The sequence below is a fragment of the Xiphophorus maculatus genome, chromosome 10 (genome assembly GCF_002775205.1).
Source record: "Xiphophorus maculatus strain JP 163 A chromosome 10, X_maculatus-5.0-male, whole genome shotgun sequence".
In the NCBI taxonomy this organism is placed as follows: Eukaryota; Metazoa; Chordata; class Actinopteri; order Cyprinodontiformes; family Poeciliidae; genus Xiphophorus; species Xiphophorus maculatus.
Window position 1 is genome coordinate 11,735,799 of NC_036452.1, and position 19,373 is coordinate 11,755,171.

General features: G+C 37.7%; 2 protein-coding genes across 2 annotated transcripts; both read right to left on the reverse strand.

Annotated features, from left to right (window-relative positions):
* Positions 1–26: 26 nt before the first annotated feature.
* On the reverse strand, positions 27–3,041 carry pde6g (phosphodiesterase 6G). Its single transcript, XM_005794668.3, has 4 exons — positions 2,954–3,041; positions 1,459–1,676; positions 1,321–1,361; positions 27–1,232 (listed from the first exon to the last, which is right to left on the reverse strand). The coding sequence occupies exons 2-4, from the start codon at positions 1,602–1,604 to the stop codon at positions 1,156–1,158; spliced, it is 264 nt and encodes an 87-aa protein (XP_005794725.1). The 5' UTR covers positions 1,605–1,676; positions 2,954–3,041; the 3' UTR covers positions 27–1,155.
* Positions 3,042–7,477: 4,436 nt separating this feature from the next.
* On the reverse strand, positions 7,478–9,271 carry oxld1 (oxidoreductase like domain containing 1; the record flags this gene model as incomplete). The annotated part of the gene is made up of 2 exons (XM_023340452.1): positions 7,478–8,108; positions 9,180–9,271. Coding segments are annotated over 2 exons (411 nt in total), but the record flags the coding sequence as incomplete, so codon positions are not given.
* Positions 9,272–19,373: the final 10,102 nt, after the last annotated feature.

A 19,373-nucleotide genomic window follows, 5' to 3' on the forward strand; every position in this document is an offset into this window, starting at 1 on the left:
AGCTTTGTATGAAGAAACAGATTCAGTTTTATTTTACTCTTTTTTTTCTTTATTTTTTTTGTTCCATCGTCCTGTAGAGAGAACAAAGCTCCATTACACATCTCAACAGACTTTTGTTGTTAGTATTTATTCCACTGATCCCTCCGCCTTCTTTCACTCTTTCATTTATAATCGTCTTCTCCTCTGCAGTGAAATAATAACTGTAGACGTCAGTGGTGTGAGGACGACAAAGAGGATTTGGAGATGAATCATAGGCAGAGTGATGGACGGCAGATGAAGGACACAGTTTACAAATGAAAAATGTCCTACTCTAGGTAAGAAAAACAAACGAGAGCTACAACGATGAGCTTCAAAACACCAAATATAAACTCACAGGACACAACAGTGTCATGTGGAAGTAGGAGAAATACACTTGAAATGACATAGATCAACATCATACAAGGGAAATTTACAAGGTAGGAAGGTGATACTGGCCTCACAAGAAAACACGGCAGTAGAGGTACAGTGATAAGTTGTGATAACACGCCAGTTTTTGAGCTGATATCATAGTCTTGATATGTGCAGTATAAAGGGCAGTTTTATTTTGCATCGTGGGGCTCTGATTATTGTTCTTACGTTTAGCAATGGCAAGCTGGTGTCTGCTCTCTACAGAATTCAGGTTCAGGGTTTTATGTGTTCGGCATCGATGGAAGAACCCTCTTAAGATGGAGAACGAGGCACCGAGGCACGTGAAACGGGAGCCCACCTGTTTCACGGGTCTGTCACTTAAACTCACTGTGAGGCTGCCTTGCTTTCGTATGTTTCTTGTTTTTATCCATGTTCAGGACAGAAGAGAAGAGAGAGAAGAGAAAGCAAAAGAACAGATAGTAGGCAAAGATGTTCTTTGTTTTGTTGATGAGGGAGTAACAGAGCAGATCTACTGAGTGAAGTTGTAAAAAAAAATCAAACAGATCCTAAACAAGCAGATGTTGTGTAAGAGTTGGAGAGTCCAGAGTCAGAGAACATACTTTTTTTGGTCACTTTTTTCTCTTTTTCCGATTTTTATGTTTGTTACAGTTCGTTATTTTGGTTTTTCGTTTAGAACAGTTCCATTTAGAGGTTTGGGATGGGGCCTGAGGCAGGTGGTTGGAAACACTCGGCCCATAATGGGAAGGCTCAGATGATGCCGTACTGGGCCAGCTCATGCAGCTCCAGGTGGTTGAAGGCCTCCCAGGGGCAGATGACGGTGATATCTGGGGATAGAGGTGGAAATATGAAGTTGCTTAGCCACCTTCTCAATCGCTGAAATGTTTTGCATTTTAAGTCTTACTGTAAACTCACCTGTGCCCAAGCCCTCCATGCCAGGAATGTCATCTCCAAATCTGAAAGAACACCATAGATTACACATCAAGACATGCATTCATTTATTTTCATTTTTTTGTAAGACCTGAAGGAGAAGAAGCTTTAGTCGAGACGTACCCTTGAACTCCTTTCTTTGGAGGCTTACTCTTGAACTGTCGGGTCTGCCGCTGCTTGAACTTGGGCGGGCCCTTGCGAGGAGTGGCAGGGCCTCCGGTTACACGGGTGGCTGATTTGATTTCAGCTTTGGGTGGCTCAAGATTCATTTTGAGCACTCCGAAAGGACGTGCGCAGGTAAGTCTTTGGGTTTCTCAGAAGTGAAGCTGTTGTGATGAAATCTGTGGAAGTAAAACTCATGTTACGATTTGACAAAAAGTGTCACCTCGGTCTTCTTTCCTGCCTCCAAGTCCAGTTTGATTTGATGTAAGGTTTACTGTCACCTCTGTCTGACATTATCAGCTCTAATCCTCTTATGGATCTGACGCTTTCCTGTAACTGAAAGTCATTGGGGGTCCACGCTGCAGCCTGTCCACCAAAGACGACCCAATTTTCTCTAATCCCTGGCTCAAGATAAGATGTTCTAACCCTCTCCATTTCAAGCTGGTTGCACTCATGTAATCCTGTTAAAACAAGGACGACTGGCAGGAATTGCTGAGCTGTGCACTGAGGGTCTAATCGAACAATCTGTGCCCGTTACAATGACTGACCGATGTGGATCTTTACTCTTAATGTTGTTGCGGATGGATTTCAATAAAAAGGTGCAGAATTTGAATCTCAGTCCATAATAGTAAAGTTTATATCCTAAAAGAGAAACCTTTTCATGATTTTACAAACGTGCTTTGGGACAATTTTAGGTAATACAAGGTGTTGTATATTGTTTTTGTAAAAATACCCTGAATAAATAAATACATTTTGAAAATAAAATATGTTTTTGCTGAGCTGTAAATGGAACATTCAGTTTGCAATATGCATTAAGAAAACAAAGCTACAAGTTCATGAAATCAACATGCAGTATAAGCAAAATATATTTGGACCACAGACTGATTTAAAAAAATTTAATAAAATATTAATAATTTGAGTTTCATTTTTTTTAAATAAGCAACAAAAAACAGGTATATCAATATTTGTATATTTACAATACATAAATTTTTTTCATCTGGAGAAAACATTAAAATTTTCACGTTATCTTCTGTCTATAAATATTCTAATAAAACGTCCAGTTTATTAGACTTATTAATTTAGTTTGTTTGACTTATTGCATTTGTGTAACACCAGTTCAGAAGAAAGGACAACCCAAGACACTTTACAATAAAAACAAGTTCAATTTATATTCAAATCAAAAACATATATAATTCAATCCAATGAAATTCAAAGACAAAGACGGTTTAAAATTAAATGAGGTACATTCCAATTCAAACCTAATTTTGACAGAATAAAAGTACAGTTAAATTTATTGTATCAGCTGGTAAAATCAGATGATGTTTTCTTAAAGTCTGATAATTTAATAAATTATCTGCAAATAAGAGATAAATGTGACTTCCATTCATCCGCAGATCATCCCCAGTTTTCTATGCACAAATAAATAATAAATCCACCTGACTTCCAAGGTACTCACCACCTGATTGATTGAAGCACAGCCAAACGAGTGGATGTGGGTGCAGCACTGCTCAGTCTAGCAGATGAGTGGACTTCTATGCTAGGCTCGCTGTGAGGGGTAGTTTGGACCTCAGGGCCTCTTATAACCCGACTCCAGCAGGCGATTATGAAGGCGCCGCCTCCAAACTCTTATGACAACATATCAATTGCTTGGGCTTGAGGCAAACTGAATTTTTCAGGGTTCAAATACATTTTTATCTTAGTGCAGTTTTGATTGCTTTTTGTGAATTGTCATGTTACTTTGTACATTAAATCTGTAATGACTTTCTACCTCTTGTTACTAAAGAGTACTGTTGTGCCCATTTTCAATATAAACTGCCTAAAAGGGGCTCGTCTACAATCAAGAACACCAAATATGTTGAAACCTTGTAGTCTCTGGATTATATTAACATTTCTATAACATAATTTAGTGGTTTTAAGCCATGGAATGCTGTTTTTATGGCTTTCTCCCATTTTCACACGCTGTTAGGAAATTTTATAAAACTTTTAAGTTCCAGAATTGTCTCCTAAGGTCTTTAGAAATTTCATGTCAATGCTAGGAAGGTAATTAAACTACTGACTGAAGACAATGAGGATGCAAGACAAGATAACACAGGCCAGATTATGTTCATGCAGATTATCAATGTCACAGGAGGATTCCTAATGCCGTCAGAATCTTCAATGGCTGTTTGCAATGCAATTCTCAAACATCTGCTGTGTTTATATAGAAAGTTTATATTTAAAACCAGTAGCTCATTTAGGAAAAAGTTTCATCTCCTAACCTAAGAAATACTTAACAGACAGAGAAGTCGCAAATTGGAGACAGATAGTACTTTGTTATCCATTATTAAAAGAAAAAAGAATGTTGTAGCTTTCACATTTTATATATGAGTTGGCTTTTTTGGATGGTCTATAGTGCAAACGTAACATGCTATTCACTCAACAGAAGTTTGACTACAGCAACAAAAAAATAATTAATTAAAAGATATTTTTACAAATAACATTCTTCAAAATGTTTTCAACTGTATCAGTCATAACAGTCGACAAAAGTTAAAACACAAAAATAGCTGAATCTTTACTTGTTTTCATTCATATCCAAGCTAATGTTAGCAGTGCAGCTAAGCTAGCAGTTAGAAGAAGTTATTGTGCTGTATTTGTGTTGTTATGAGAGAATTTCCAATTTGTTATCCAACTATCTAACAGGAAGCTTCTTAAAGTTGGAGTTTCCACAAACCCTGACCCAGAAATTGGCTACCACTCATATAAGCGAAAGTAACAATAATAAACAGTTTAGTCCTAGTGCAACAACGGCAAACATTAACTTTGTTGAAAGTTTGTGGACATGATTGTTTAGTGGTTGAATTCATCAAAAGCTGAAAGCTGTTGTCTTCTTGCACTGTTAATAGTAGTTAGATTACTCACTGAAGACAAGTCAATGAAACATGGAATAGACAATTGTGAGGTCTTTACCAAATCTGATTTCTGACTTTCAGTAAAATACAAATGTTAGAAAAGTAGCTATGGAAACACCCATTTTATTTTTGCAGTATTGTTACTTTGTTACTCTGGCTTTCTCCCACAGTCCAAAAACATGACGGTCAGGTTATTGGTCTCTCCAAATTGTCCTTAGATGTGTGTGTCTGTGGTGCTCTGCAATGAACTGGTGATCTGTCCAGGGTGTACTGCCTCTCACCCAATGACTGCTGGGGATAGGCACCAACGCCTTTGTAATACTGCAAGGACAAGCAAGTAGACAATGGATGGATGAATGAATGTTTCTTTTGTTTTGCTGTGAATTTTTTTCCTTGCCTCCAGGCAGTCTGTGCAGCTGACTTGAGGCCTGCTCTAATCCCTTAGCAGGATAGTCAGAAGGGAAAATATGTTTTACTCTTCTTTGTTTTACAGAGGTGAATGAATTGTGTAAACAAAACAGTTATATTAAATATGAAAATGTACAGCATTCTGATAAATAGTTTATTTTTTACACTGCCATAATGTGGGAAACCCTTTATTCCACCAGGACAGAAACAAAATATTCTCATCTCAAATTTCTAACAAAATCAGAAGACTATATCACACTTTGGACAGAAGGTTGTGGTTTTATGGTATCAATACAACCAATTCATCTGCAAAAAGCAAATAATGTACCAGTAAGTACCCTTGGCTTTTAAGTTACTGACATACCAGCAGGGCCCTGATCTTGGCTTGGTATGTTTCATTAAACAAATACTTTCTGCATTTGAACACCTTGAACTCTTCCCATATCTCTGTTGTTGAATTGCTGGATGACCAAAATTATAGAACACAACTCCAGACATATTTGTTTTTATCTGCTAAGCGTTTAGTTATTTTGTTGCCAACGTTGAAGTTGACAACAACCAAACGAATGAGGATTTCAATTATTTGTAAGCACATCTACGCAGATGTATGCCACCTAATTAATACACACTGCCATGACGCAAAGTGAACCTGGAGCCTTGGCATCAGTGATAATCTGGCTCGACTTTATCCGACACTGACAGAGTCATCTAGTTCAGACTACTGGGTATGATCAGTAAAATCCGATGCATAACCCAGATCAGGACATCACTGTGCAAGGCAGGAGCTGCAGCACTGACCACTGTATTATTAACACCGTACAACTGTATTGTGTTACTACGCTAGTGCTGACTCAGAGCATGAGATCAGGGTCACCGTTACCTTGGTGATCTAGACGTGAGGGACGGCAGGCCGGTTGCAGCGTTCGCCAGCCAAGTGACTGACAGACGTCAATACTGGCACGTGCCTCCATCAGTCCTCTAAATCCTATTAACACCAGGAGAACATCAACACTAGGAAGATAAATATTTGAAGTGCAAGTCAGTGACACAGAAAAGGTTTTTCGGTTTTATTAGTTAAATGTGTTAGAAGCTGTATTTTACAACAAACAGCAGAGAAACAGACTTTATGGGGGGGGGGGGGGAAATCTGTATAATAGTGAAATTATTCACAAAAATCCAGAAAATATTTCAGTAGTCAGGAAAACTTTCACACTGGGTTTTATTACTCCCTCTAGCGGTCACTGATATGTTTGAATGTTTTGTGAGCTATCAGAAGAGCTGTATGGATGCACTACTAAAATTGTAAGACAGGACATCACGTTTTAATTCATTTGTATGTTTTATTAAGAATGCTATAGTTTTAAAAGTTGGCGGTTCTCTTATTCTTATTTGTTCTCCTATTTGCTCATATTTAAAAACTGAACCAAGTTTTGCTGGCCATAAATTTTTAAACTTTCTTAGCCTTTTTGTTGAGTTATCCCATAAATATGAGACACACACTGTTTCAACATTTTTCAGGTTTTGGCTCCATGAAGACAAAGTTCAGATTTTCCAGCAGCCTTATCATAAGCCTGCTGGCCAATCAATATCTTGCCGTAAATTAATTTTCTAATTTAGCTACTTTTGGGGTAAACAGGTTAGTTTCAGAGATATTTGTGGGTCAAATATCTTTGAGACAAAAGAACTGAGACAAAAATTTATGAAAATCTGCCCTGATAAAGCAACATTACTCAATAGTCATAAGCTTCCCACAAAACGCTACTTTCAAAATTCTAACTTATCCATTGAATAAAGCTTGCTGACATGAGAATGACTATAGATGAGACTTCAGTTATGAGAAGATGACCAGCTAAATGTTCATAAGCCTCAAGTTCCTGGTACATTTTCAAACTTGTGAAAATACCACAGAAATACAATCCAAAAATTACTCTGTTATTCCCACTGTCATGAAAACATTTAGCTCATCTTAACTAATAATTCGGCGACCACTTAGGGACTCAATGCATTGATATATAGTTTCTAAATAGTCATGAAAAAATTGTAAACAAGACAGTGGCTTCTGTTGTGTCAAGACGTTACAGAAGACAGCAAATTCCACACCACTGATCCCAATTTACACACTATTCCTGTGCAGCAAAAGTAGCACATGTACTTCAAAGAGAGGACTTCCACAATATCTAAGTGGATCTCATGTTTAGATACATTTAATACGTTGTTTAATGTGTTAAATCAGCATACATGGCAAGATAGGAAATAGTGGGGAAGCAGCTTTGAAATGAAAACTCCTTCCACTGTGTTTCGCAACCACTTCTACCAAGTAAAGCTATGACTGACCATGAAAATGCAGTGACATTTCCTGTTTTGAGGTTAGAAAGTGTGCCATTTTCTCAGCCATTATTTCAAACACCATCATGACATATTTCTTGACACACATAGCTCATGTGGAAAAACCCTACCTGTTCACTTGCACAAGTTATTTTTGGAGGAAGGTTTGTGGTATAAGTCGTGAAATCTAAAACTGAATTTGAATCGACACTTCGAGACAACCGCAGCTCATTCCTTCAGCCTTTTTACTGGTTGAACTGTCCAGATAGTTACTTGTTTTTAGTCATAACTGATAGGTTTGTTTGGCTATTTGGACTATTTCTCTGTGCACAGAAGGGAAAAAAGTAGGAACCCTTAAGTTAAAATAAATAGAACAAACTTTAATGAAAGAAAATCTCTGAGAAACTTATTAAAATAGAACATAACTAAATTACAACACACAGATGATTTTCAAAAAATGTGCATTTGTGAATTAAAGCTACAGGAATATGACACTGACTGGAGAAAAGAAAACAGATACTTTCCACAGTCAAAACATTACACTACTTAAAGAGACACAATGCATCATCGTCAAAGGACGCTTCAACATTTTCTTGTGAGCCTACATAAAGCCCATAAACTGAATAAAAATCTGACCACACGAGTCCATGAGTGGGAGTCCATGGAAAGCATCACGTCTTTTTCAGCAGTTTGATCTCCATCTTAAGATATGCCTTGAGATTCTCATCAAGAACATTTTCCTCTATGGCAGCAAGCGCTCTATCTCCTCCATCATGATAATACGCCAGGAGCTGCTCCGCATGTTCAATCCAAACGCAGTTATGGCAACCACTCATGCAGCAATGGGTGGGAGCAGGTGGGGGTCCTTGCTCAGGAGACCAAGTAGAAGAGGAGTCTTGGCTCTGATCTAAGGAGGCGCTGTCAGCCAGGTCCGTCACTGCAGAAGGAGGAGAGGATTCTGGTCCGGCTGGCAAAGAGCGAATGATCCCACTATGGAGACAATGTCTCCATAAATATAGAGGACAGAGACTGACGCGATGAGCTTTCATGTGTAACAAGGATAAAAAAAAGATCTGGAAAACACAAGATTGCTTTAATTATTTATCAGGTTTTTCCATTTCAAATATGAGAAACAGTAAAAAAATTCCCAAAACAGCAGCAGTTTATTAGTTGATTACTGATAAAATGAACCAAGTTTGACTTTTCAGAGATTAAAACCCTGTAAAATGTCTCTATAAAAATATGCTCTGCTTCTCATCTCAACTAAATTTAAAGGCAAGATAGACAACTGTGATTTTCTCATAAGCACTACTTGGCTCCTTTGGCCAAGAAAAAAAAAAAAAAAAATATATATATATATATATATAATTTAAAGCTCTAATAAGGTGAAAAGAAGATGTTTCCATTCTTTATTACATATTAATAAAGAGATTGTGTTACATTAGGGGTCTACACCATGTCAGCACATTTAAACTTAACTGAAATACCCATTTTAATGAGTCTGCAGAGTACATTTAGTGCTAAACATAAATATCTGCTTTCTCAGCATGAAGTGCAATAATCCACTATTTTTTTACTGGCTGTATTTTTACTGGCTTTCAAGTTTTCTGAGAAACTGAATTTTGGGCTTTATCAACTGCAAGTCAACCTTTATTAGTTAACTAATTAGCTAAGTATAAATAGGATATACATTGAATTTATGTAATTACATTTTAATCTCTCTATATGTTTGGACTGATCTTACCTTATATTTCTGTGTACAAACTGCTAATGTTAGTCTAGATTAATACATATATTTGAATTATTTACAAATTGTGGCTTCCTTTAATGGCATAATGTAGTAGAAAAAAAAACCTTCCCTGTTTATTACTGTTAAAAGTTAAAATAACTATATATTTATGAATAATTTGTCTGTTAGTTAGGAACATTCTGGTAGAAAAAAACCTAAAGGCCACCTTACGTCTTTATCGTACAGGGAATAAAAGTATACACGTATGCCAAACATCACTAAATTGATTCTAGTATAACAGAAATAAAGCAGGTGTTAGCTTAGCATCCAACCTTGTGTAAAGACACCGACGACCTCCCGGATTTAACCCCGAAACAGAACATCTTCCCGGTCTGCGGGTCTCCCGGTTACGTGTCTTTTCCTCTCATTTCCTTTTATCCACGGTTTTGATCAATCTTCTCGCTTCTCTAATTAAATAAATTCAGTATTTTTAACCTTAGAAAAAACTGTGGCGTCACTTCTATTTTCAACTTTCACCTTTCACAAACGCTTGTAAACACAAGCTTTGATTGGTCAATAGAAAATTATCTAACCAACCAATTGCTACTCCTTCATTCTTTTTAACCAATGGGCAACTTGAATCAGTCGATAGGCGGGCTGAACACGATAAACGCCACTTCTCTTGTGTGGCCGCAAGATGGCATCATCTCTACATCTCAATTTCTGCTCACGTAAAGATCAAATAGCGACACAAAAATATATAAATCAGCTACTTAAATGTATCTTTTGGATTTCTCTGACTAAGCGTATTATGTAAATCATATATAAATAAGCTTTATAATATAAACAGATCCATATCAATCCGTTTTATAAGTATGAATAAGTGATCTACATCACCAGAAAATGAAGTCAGTTTTTGGACAGGGATCATAATAAAAATAAGCTTCATATTCTCTCATTGCCATGAAGTACGTAGCAGGTGGCACTAATTGGAGGGAGCTGAATATGTCTGATCAGAACAGCATCACCAAGGTCGAGACAAACAAATTTTTTATGACTCGCTGTCCCATATACTCAGTAGTCTTTAGATGCATTGTACATTTTATTCTTGTAATTATTGTCTCTAGTTCTACTTAAACAAACACAACATGAAAGAGATTTTCCATTTGGGTTGGTCATCATTCATCCTCTGCTGCTTTTCTTTCTTTTTTGCCTTGTTTGAACAGAACACACAGCTTTATGAACAAAGATTCCATTAAAGAGTGCTTTTCTTGATGAAACTTTCAAAATGTATGAAAAATAATATAAATAAAAACATTCAGTATGCGACCGTTACGGTCCAACCAGTAAGGCACAAGGACAAAGGCATATATAAAAAAATACTTTATTTTTAAAAAATTCTTCACAGAAGACTTCCAGCATCAAATCTAAAAAAATATAGCAAAATGAGCTCAAAAGAAATCAACTAAGGCATACCTAACTCAGGATAACAAACCAAAACTGACCTCACACAATGAACACACAGGGAAATTTATACACAAACGAGGAGGGATGGGAGATGAGACAAAGACAAACAATGCATAAACATAAATAAGTAATTCAAACCAACACATTTTGACTACAAAACAACTGTAAAAACAAAACAACCTAACACCAAAAATGTTTTAGCAGTTATGTTATTAGGGGAGAGAGATGCAGATTCTTTAACACCAAGTCCCCTGCTTCCAGCAGCCTAATGGTTTGTTCCACTTCCCGGTTTGCCTTTCAACCAGTCCTCTCCCCCAGCCAGTCCTTCAAACTCAGCAAAACAAAGTAGTTAATGATTCAAATAAACAAAAGGTGTTTACTAAATGTGTGCACCCATAATAGCAAACAACCTAATGCAATAAGCACCACAAAAAGAGTGGAATTATAAATATATTGTGTGAAAACATTTAAATAAATACTCACACTGGGGAAAAGATGGAGGAACCTCCACACACTTCCCCTCTTCTGGAAACTCCATGGGCCAGCGTGACAAGTTTGAGTCTTTCATTCTTTCAAGTCATTTCAGAGCCTTGTGATCCATTTCTAGGATGAACCGTGTTCTCAATAGGTAATATTTCAGTGAATCTAAGGCCCACTTCACAGCTAGGCACTCCTTTTCTATGGTGAAGTATCGAGTTTCTCTTGGGTAGAGCTTTCTGCTTATAAAAGCAATAGGATGACGTCCCCCTGGAGGCCCTTGAAGCAGCACTGCATCCAGCCCACGCCCAGATGCATCAGTTTGCAAAATAAATGGCTGGTAAAAGTCAGGGCAGTGTAATGTTGGAGGTCCACTCAAGGCACCTTGGATGTCCTTAAACGCTCTCTCTACTTCCTCTGACCACTGAAGCTGATTGGGTCTCTTGGGACTGGTAATATCTGTAAGCACAGCAGCTCTGGCAGAAAAGTTAGGAATGAATTTATGGTACTAACCCGACGTCCCAAGGAAGGATTTTAGCTGTGTCCTGGTCTGCAGCAGAGGACATGACTGAATTGCTTGAACCTTCTGGATCTGAGGTTTGATGACTCCATTGCCAATAATATGTCCAAGATATTGAACTTCCTTCTTTAATGCATTTAGCTGCATTAACAGTCAGACCTGCAGCATGAAGAGACTCAAAAACAAGATGTTGCAGATGGTCCTCCCAGCTGTTACTGTAGATGACAGTATCATCTAAACAAGCAGATGCAAAATTTGAAAAACCATCCAGTACCTTATCCATAAGTCTCTGGAAGGTTGCAGGTGCTCCATGAAGCCCAAAAGGCATGACAGTGAACTGATGGAGGCCCCAAGGTGTCCAGAAAGCTGTCAGCTCACGAGAGTTGGTGGTAAGGGGAACCTGCCAATAACCTTTAGAGAGATCAATGGTGGTAAGATATTTTGCTCTTCCAAGACAGCAAATCAAGTCATCGATACAGGGAATTGGATATGAGTCAAACTTGGAAACAGAGTTCAAATAGCGGAAGTCTATGCAGAACCTATGCAGAATGGTGCCATCCTTTTTTGGTACAAGGACAATAGGATTACACCAGTCACTGTGAGAAGTCTCAATGATGCCCAGAGAAAGCATTAATTCAATCTCCTCTTTTAGAGGGCCAAGGAGATGCTCAGGGATCCTGTAGCTCCTTTGTTTCACAACTGCATCTTCTTTCAGACGAATATCATGTTTAATATAATCAGTGCGACCAGGATTATCATGAAACATGATGTCACAAGGGGCTCTCACTCCCCAGAGTGCAACTGCTGCTCTGGGGAGAGATGACTCAGGTCAAAAGCAGAAGCTGATGGTAGAGGCAAGTATTGTTCTTCTACCTCCTCATCTGATACACTTCTGATGAAAAATACATCTTGCTTCCCCTCAGGCCTTGATACCCACTCCTTTAGCAGGTTAATGTGAAGAACTCTTGTACTGCGTCTCTGATCTCGAGTACAAATCTTGTCGGTGGTGGGTGCCAGTTTTTGAACAACCTCATATGGACCTTGCCACTGAGCCAAAAACTTGCTGTCATCAGTAGGTAGCAGTACCAATACCTTTTGACCTGGTTCAAAACTTCTTTCATGAGCAGTTTGATCATACCAGATTTTTTGTTTCTGTTGGGAGACACGCCTATGTCCCTGAGCCAATGAGGTCATCTTTTCCAACTTCTCTCTCATCTGGAGGACATAAGTGGAGGATGAAGTTCCTCCATCTAGGGAAAAGATGGAGGAACCTCTACAGTGACTAATAAAAAATTGGATTCTATTGTGGTAATTTTTTGTGGCTACTACTGCACAAAAAGACGTAGAAAATGGGCTGAAATTAGCAGCAGTTTTGTCCAAATGTTCTGTGTCATAATGGTGTGAAATATCTGTACCAACCACGAGCAAAAGCAAAAGTTTGAGCTGAAATGAGTCTTAAAAGGCCATAGGATGCCACCAAATTATTTATAAAGTAGCATTAAGAGAAAAAAGTCAATATTTCGGGTGTGACCATCACAAAACCCTCATCAAAGCCAAATAAAGTGGTGTGTACAACCAAAACTCCCTTGAAAACTGGCTCAGTCTAACCAGTTCTGCCGGGAAAAATGGGCTAAAATTCCAGCAAACTGTTGCAAATCTTTGGAGCATTTGGTTAAGAGTCATACAGTTTAATATCCAATTCTACCAAATAATAAGAAAATATTAACTATTGGAAATTGTTTAAAAAACACTTAAACATCCCTGTGGTATGGACAAAGAAAAAAAAAGCTAATCCCAATGATTGGAAAAGGGAAATAAAAGCTTTAATCCTAACTAAACTCAGACAGGGATGGGCAAGTGGCTATGTGTCTTTTACACAGTGTATGTAAATGTCTGCTTTGTTGCGTTGGAAAAAATTGCCCAGGAAGCTGCAGACCACATGATGGTTCCAGTTCTGATACAGGAAAGTGAAGCTCTTTAAAGGTTATGTAAAAAAGTAGAAACCTCTGAAAAATTAGAGACCCTTTTAAATCATTGACTGAAGTTAAAGCAAACTGGGTCTGAAAGAGTCTCTATTAAACTGGTTTTGGTCAGTAAAGAAACTGAAAGCCAACCCTCCTCTGATGTGGTATTTCTCTGTTGATAATGCCAGCCCCATCAACTGTTTGAGTCAGTCAGCGAAACATGTAGGGGTGAGTGTGTGTTTGTGCTGTGAGCTGACTTCCCCACAGACCTCAGTGTTTGTGTCCATGGTGACAAGCTGTGTTATCTCCCCTGTGATTCCATCCAGTGGACCGGCAGACAGGAGCTCACACAAAGCTTCATACCTCAGAGCCAACCGACACAGTGGAGAAACAATCAGACATCAGAGAGTATCTGTGCAAACAGAGGAGTGTTCTAGGACATTCAAACAAATCTCACACAGCATACACACACACACAAAAGAAAAATAAAATTTACACAACAGAAACATTTTTCATGTAAATGAAAATGCAGAAACAACTTCTCATGTATGAAATTATAATGCCTAAGGATATTGTAAAAAATTATGTATCTACATATCAGTTGCATTCTGAACATTTCACAATTTTAATCAGTCATTGTACAGTCACATGTAAATGTAAAAAAAACATTCTGGTTGCATTTTGGACACATTGTTGGATGCTATGCTTCCTGCAGCTGTTTAAAGCAAAAACGTCTTGAATCTCAAATGCAACAGTGAAATGAAGCAAAAGCATAATCTGCCTCAGTTTGTGTAGCTCAGGCTGCAATTAAAAACGTTCAGACATGTTTTAGTCCTCAGGTATCCTTCAAAGTCTTCCTGACAGAATAACAGCACCAGCTTTGTCCTAAGTGCACAAAGACTGCACTGTATGCAGCCAGAAAGCTTTTATTAATGGGTGAAACAGGTTGGATGGCGACTTATAACAATCAGGAGAAAAATGTTTGTGTTTGAGAGAAACTGCAGAAAATTCAGAGTGTATGGCAAGCTGTTTTAATGTGTAGGAATATAAAAATGAGAAGGATATTGAGAAAATACAACAATACGGCTCAGGAATCACTGCAGTTTGAGAAACCTTTATGAAAGTTTACAATTGTTTTCCCTATTGGCTGATTTCGTTTGAGTTTTTGCATGACGCCTCAGAAGATAGAAGCATGTTTGAGGCATTCATTGCCAAACAGTTGTGGATCCTGAACTTGAACTAAAACACTAAAGAAGGTATTCCACCGAAACCCAAAGCATCCCATCATTTTGTATAACCTCACACCCAACTGTTTGAACCGACTCATCAAATTCTGTAATGCCTCTCACAGTACAACTAAAGCTTTCCCCCCCAAAGGACGAGTTGATAACAACAAACAAAGCAGAGTCACATAGGAAACATCCAATTAGACGCGAGCAATGAAGAGATGTTTTGAAGGGAACAACAGGAGCTTCCAGGAAGTGCAACAGGAACATTTATCTGGATTCTCACAAAGGAGCACATTCAACACTAAAGTCCAGAGTGAGAGGATCTGCTTCCTGGTGACTTTCCTCTTCTCTTCTGGTTTGGAATCTCTTTGGTTAATCATGCAAAGATCATAACTGGTACTAGTTACCACTAGTAAACACAATTCATTTGTGTTTGGAAGATGCATCATGATGCTCAAGTTTTTCCTTTGTTATGTTTCAGCGACCAAATGTACTTTAATTAATGCATCACGTTTTGCATCAATGTGGCCATTCAAAATGACCCTGCAACCTCAGTGTTAGTGACTTCACCGTATGTTTACTCTGCTGGTAAATCATTCTCCAGTTTGCTCATGAGGTCAAGTGAAGGTCTGTGAGAGTGGAGAAACTGCAGCCAGCAGAATGCATTGTGTGTTTTGAGGGGCTTCAGCCAGGGTGACCAATCAGAGGCCTACATTCATTGACCAGAGACACTTTTATGTTTTTTTTAAATTTTTATTAGAGGCACCAGCATGTAAAGGTGTCAATGAACAATATGCTCACAAATAACAGCTTTGACTTAAGCCTTCATGCAGCCAAAGGCTGTAAGATTGTTTATCTAAGAAAAGCCTGCGGTGTTGGATGCTGTGGTGGTTTTGGGGCTCCTCTTTGGGTTATTTTGACTTCTGCGCTACATAGGTGCTGCCAACTTTACTGGGCTGAGTTCATCAGTCGGTGCCGAGATAAATAAAATGAAACAAAAAAAAGAGCACAGTCTAAAGGAACACAGTGGAAACAAACATTTACTCAACTATTAAAACTCGTATTTACATTCAACAGCCACATTACTATGCAGCACCACAAAAATGACTGGAATACCGAAACTTGTGAAAGGAGTTAGATAAACTTTAGAAATATGTTCTGTACCTTGAAAAAATATATTTGTAGTTTATTGAACCTTTTCACATTTTATAGCATTAGAAATCCAAAGTTTAGCTCATTTCATTGACATTTTTGCTGTGTTCTTTGGTCTCATGGTGTTGTTTGTTCTCAAAATGCCTCCAAAGAACAGCTGTACTCATCCAGAGGTTAAACTACAAATATATTTTGTATGCACAATAAGTGAAGGCACTTTGTTGCACTTGATTTTGTTTACGAGTAAATGAGTAAGAAATCTTGAATACATCTGCAACAAAACAAAGACTTAAGTTCATTTTCCTTCAACTACACAATTACACAGTACATAGTCACTTTTCACTTAAATCATCGAGGCTTGCTTATGTAATGTGACAGTATGCCACATGTCAATCTACATGTCTTATTTCTTTGCCCATGCTGTAAAAAACAAATTTGGACCTGTTGTTGGCAATGCAGCATTACGACAAAGTAAACAAAAGATTTGAATTCTCCTTGGCGCTCTGGTAAAATGTGGACACACTGAAACACTCACTGGGCTTGGTGTTTGAACTTTTTATCTAACTAATTGTAGTTGCTGGACATTTAGCCTCACCTACTGAAGCTCTCTTGTATTATGGAAACAACCAGTCACTGTACTCCTTGTTATCTGTGTTGGCTAAGTAAACACACTGTGTAAGGTTATTAAAGTAGATGGAGCTTTTTGTCTCATATTTCAGCCATTTATTTCCAGGTCTCAATCACAAACTGTGTTTGTGTTACTCTAAGTGATTGCACAAGCTTGCTCTGCTTGATATCAGCAGGATGCAGACTTCAGCTCCAAGCATCAATTAGCTCACAGTGAGACATCCCTCACACTACCAGGCACGGCTGTTCTTGGAACCATGTATTCCCTTCATCTTCCCACAGCAGCAAACTGCTGTTAAGTTTAGGTTATTATGGTTTGGGTTTTTAACATCACATGTTTGACTAGCCTTCAAATAATATTCCTCCTTAATTTTACAGAAAAACGTACAACCAAAAGTTCCATTTTGATTGTAAATACATAAAAAATATACAGAACTATGCAACTCAAACCTTCACAGCACTATCTATTATCTACCTTCTCATAATTAACTTCAATTCAGTTTCAATGTAGTTTATTTCTGCATAATTAGCCAAATTTATTCTCTGCTGGAAATTGCTTTATTTCTTACTTTTTTAATTTACTTTTTACAGAGAATTCAGAAAGATAATTTGTTCCTATCTGTTTAGGAACAGATAGATAAAATGTAATTATTTATATTAATTAAATTTTCAAGTTAAACTGTTTCCTTAGAGTGAATTTTTTCATACTAGTAATTTAACATAGTCCTACTAACCACTTTACAATGTGGCCACATTTAGGGGCGGGGATTAAAAATAGAGAAATATGTTCCCTATACACCTGCAAACCACATATAGCAAGATGGCTCAGCTGTTTATTTACAACAACAGAAAGATCTGACTGTATATAAAGGCAAATTTAAAAAAAAATTATTTATTATTATTATTTTTTTTTTAAATCATTGAACGTTTCACTTATCTTGTCCCCAGCAGGAACTTCTTTGCATAACTTGTTCCTCCTGATCAAAACGCACCACAGACAGAGGCTAAAAATAGAAACAGATTGTTGTCCCCTCATCTCCTGGAGACACCTGAAGGTTATCAGGCCACAGCAGGTGGCTCCAGCATGAATCTCTGCCCACAACAGGGTGTTACGTCAGCAGCAAGTAGCCTGAGCCGCTTTATTGAAGACAATGAAAAATGAGCCTGAAGGAAAGGCTCCAGATCTGTTGGAAAACATCGAAACCCAAGCATGATTACGCAACCAGCCGACACTTCATAACTGTTGGTGGATAATAATGTGTTAAATATTTTAGAAAGCTAGAAGCTGGCTGTCCCAGCACTTCATTGCTGCATCCATCCTTGACTCACTGTCTTCCCTACTTCCCAAGTCAACAAGTCAAATCTTATTCACTAATAAATTGAAACTTCAGAGTTTTTAGGTGTTCTGGTGAGAAAATAAAGTAATACTGGTACGCAGGGCTTTTCCTGGCAGCAACTTTACATCAGACTGTTATATATTGTTAGCTCTATGCATGTCTGTATTTAAAAAATACCTTTGACTTCTCAGATCTACAACAAAAAAAATGCAACAAGCAAATTAAAACAACCTCATACACAGAAACCCAACTTTTGTTCAGAGCAGCTTGTGCCACACTTTGACCCAGACTTGTAAAGCGTGCTTTCATCATGACATTGCACTTAGCTGAAATTATCTTTTTATTCCAAAGTTGAGGCTCCTATGATGGTCGGTGTGAAGTGATTGAAGCATTCACAGCTGTTTAGTTAGAAATGAAGTTAAACACACTAAACTTCTAAATGTGATTGAATTATTGTGTTTCCTCTTTTGGAAAGCATGCATGTAGGAGAGGTGTGAGCGAAAGGAACAAAAATTACAAATTTATTTTTCCTAGTGTATGAGGGGTGGCAAATCCACTCCGTAGTCATGATGGGGTGATGTATGTGAGTGAGCACTAGTGCTGAGCCAGGATGAAGGAAGAAGATGGGAGTGAAGTAGATTAAATATTTAACAAGCCTGATCCTGAGACCACAATCAAATTTTTTGTGTGATTTGGGCCTGATTTCCAGCAAAAGAAACCCATTTTGCTTCTGACTATGCCACAGAACTAACAGCATCCCAGCCTCAGAGGAGCATCCTTACTGTGAGGATGAGGCTGACAGTCCCTCAAGATTAGAGAGAGAGAGGAAGTTATTTTATTAATTAAATTGATAAGATTTTGATACATAAATACAATGAAGTAGTGTATCAATCACTACAGATAATGATCCCCCATCCTGAAGTGTTTTACAACCACCATACAAGCAGAAGCTTTATCTATGCTGAGGAAGCTCTAACTGAAGCAACAGTGGTGCAGTTTTTCTTTTACCTTTTACAAAAATCCATACATGACGTTAAACTTGAGCCAACAATTGGTCTATAAAGGTAGGTATCATTGTAAGTGAAGATTTTAGATAAGTACATTTATATTTAGCTTGTTTATAGGTTTTTTTTAAAATAGTAAATGATCAACAGGAATAGAGTTTACATAGTTGATTTGCTCCCTTGAAACTATTCAATATTTACTCTCAGGGTAAATGTCTGATGGGTGAAAATGGTTTGCTGCCTGCCTGTCAGTCACAGTAATTCCATCAATAACAACACAATTTTGTCCTTCCTAGAAATCACTGGAAACCCTGATGCATCATTCACATGGCAATTTACAAAAATATTTTTGTCTGTGCTTGTGTACCTTATTGTCATTGTTATTATGTTGTTAGACACTTTCAGATTCAGTTTTTTTATATATACATTAATTTACGTATGAAGTTGGAGCCGAAAGTGTCATGATGGGGATACTTTGCTGAAGGAGAAACCGGCCAGCTCACTAGTACAGAAACCAGGAATTGTGAATTCTACCATAAATAAATCTGTTTAAGGAAATTCTTAGACCTGTAAAAAAAAAAACTAACTTGAAGCTGAAGCATAACAGGACCCTTCAATAAGACAAGAATCCAAAACCTACTGAAAAAAATCCAAAAAGAATTGTGTAAGAATAAAGAAATGGAATGTCCTGGGATGAGTAGAGACCCAGATGTCAATTACGTTTGCTCTGGGGTGACATGACAGGTTGA

Bases quoted from the DNA above. Each gene is read 5' to 3' on its own strand.
- pde6g (XM_005794668.3), bottom strand. From the start codon at position 1,604: ATGAATCTTGAGCCACCCAAAGCTGAAATCAAATCAGCCACCCGTGTA. The intron at 1,362-1,458 runs GTACGTCTCGAC...GTGTTCTTTCAG, and splicing joins CCAAAGAAAGGAGTTCAAGG to ATTTGGAGATGACATTCCTG. The intron at 1,233-1,320 runs GTGAGTTTACAG...CTCTATCCCCAG, and splicing joins CATGGAGGGCTTGGGCACAG to ATATCACCGTCATCTGCCCC.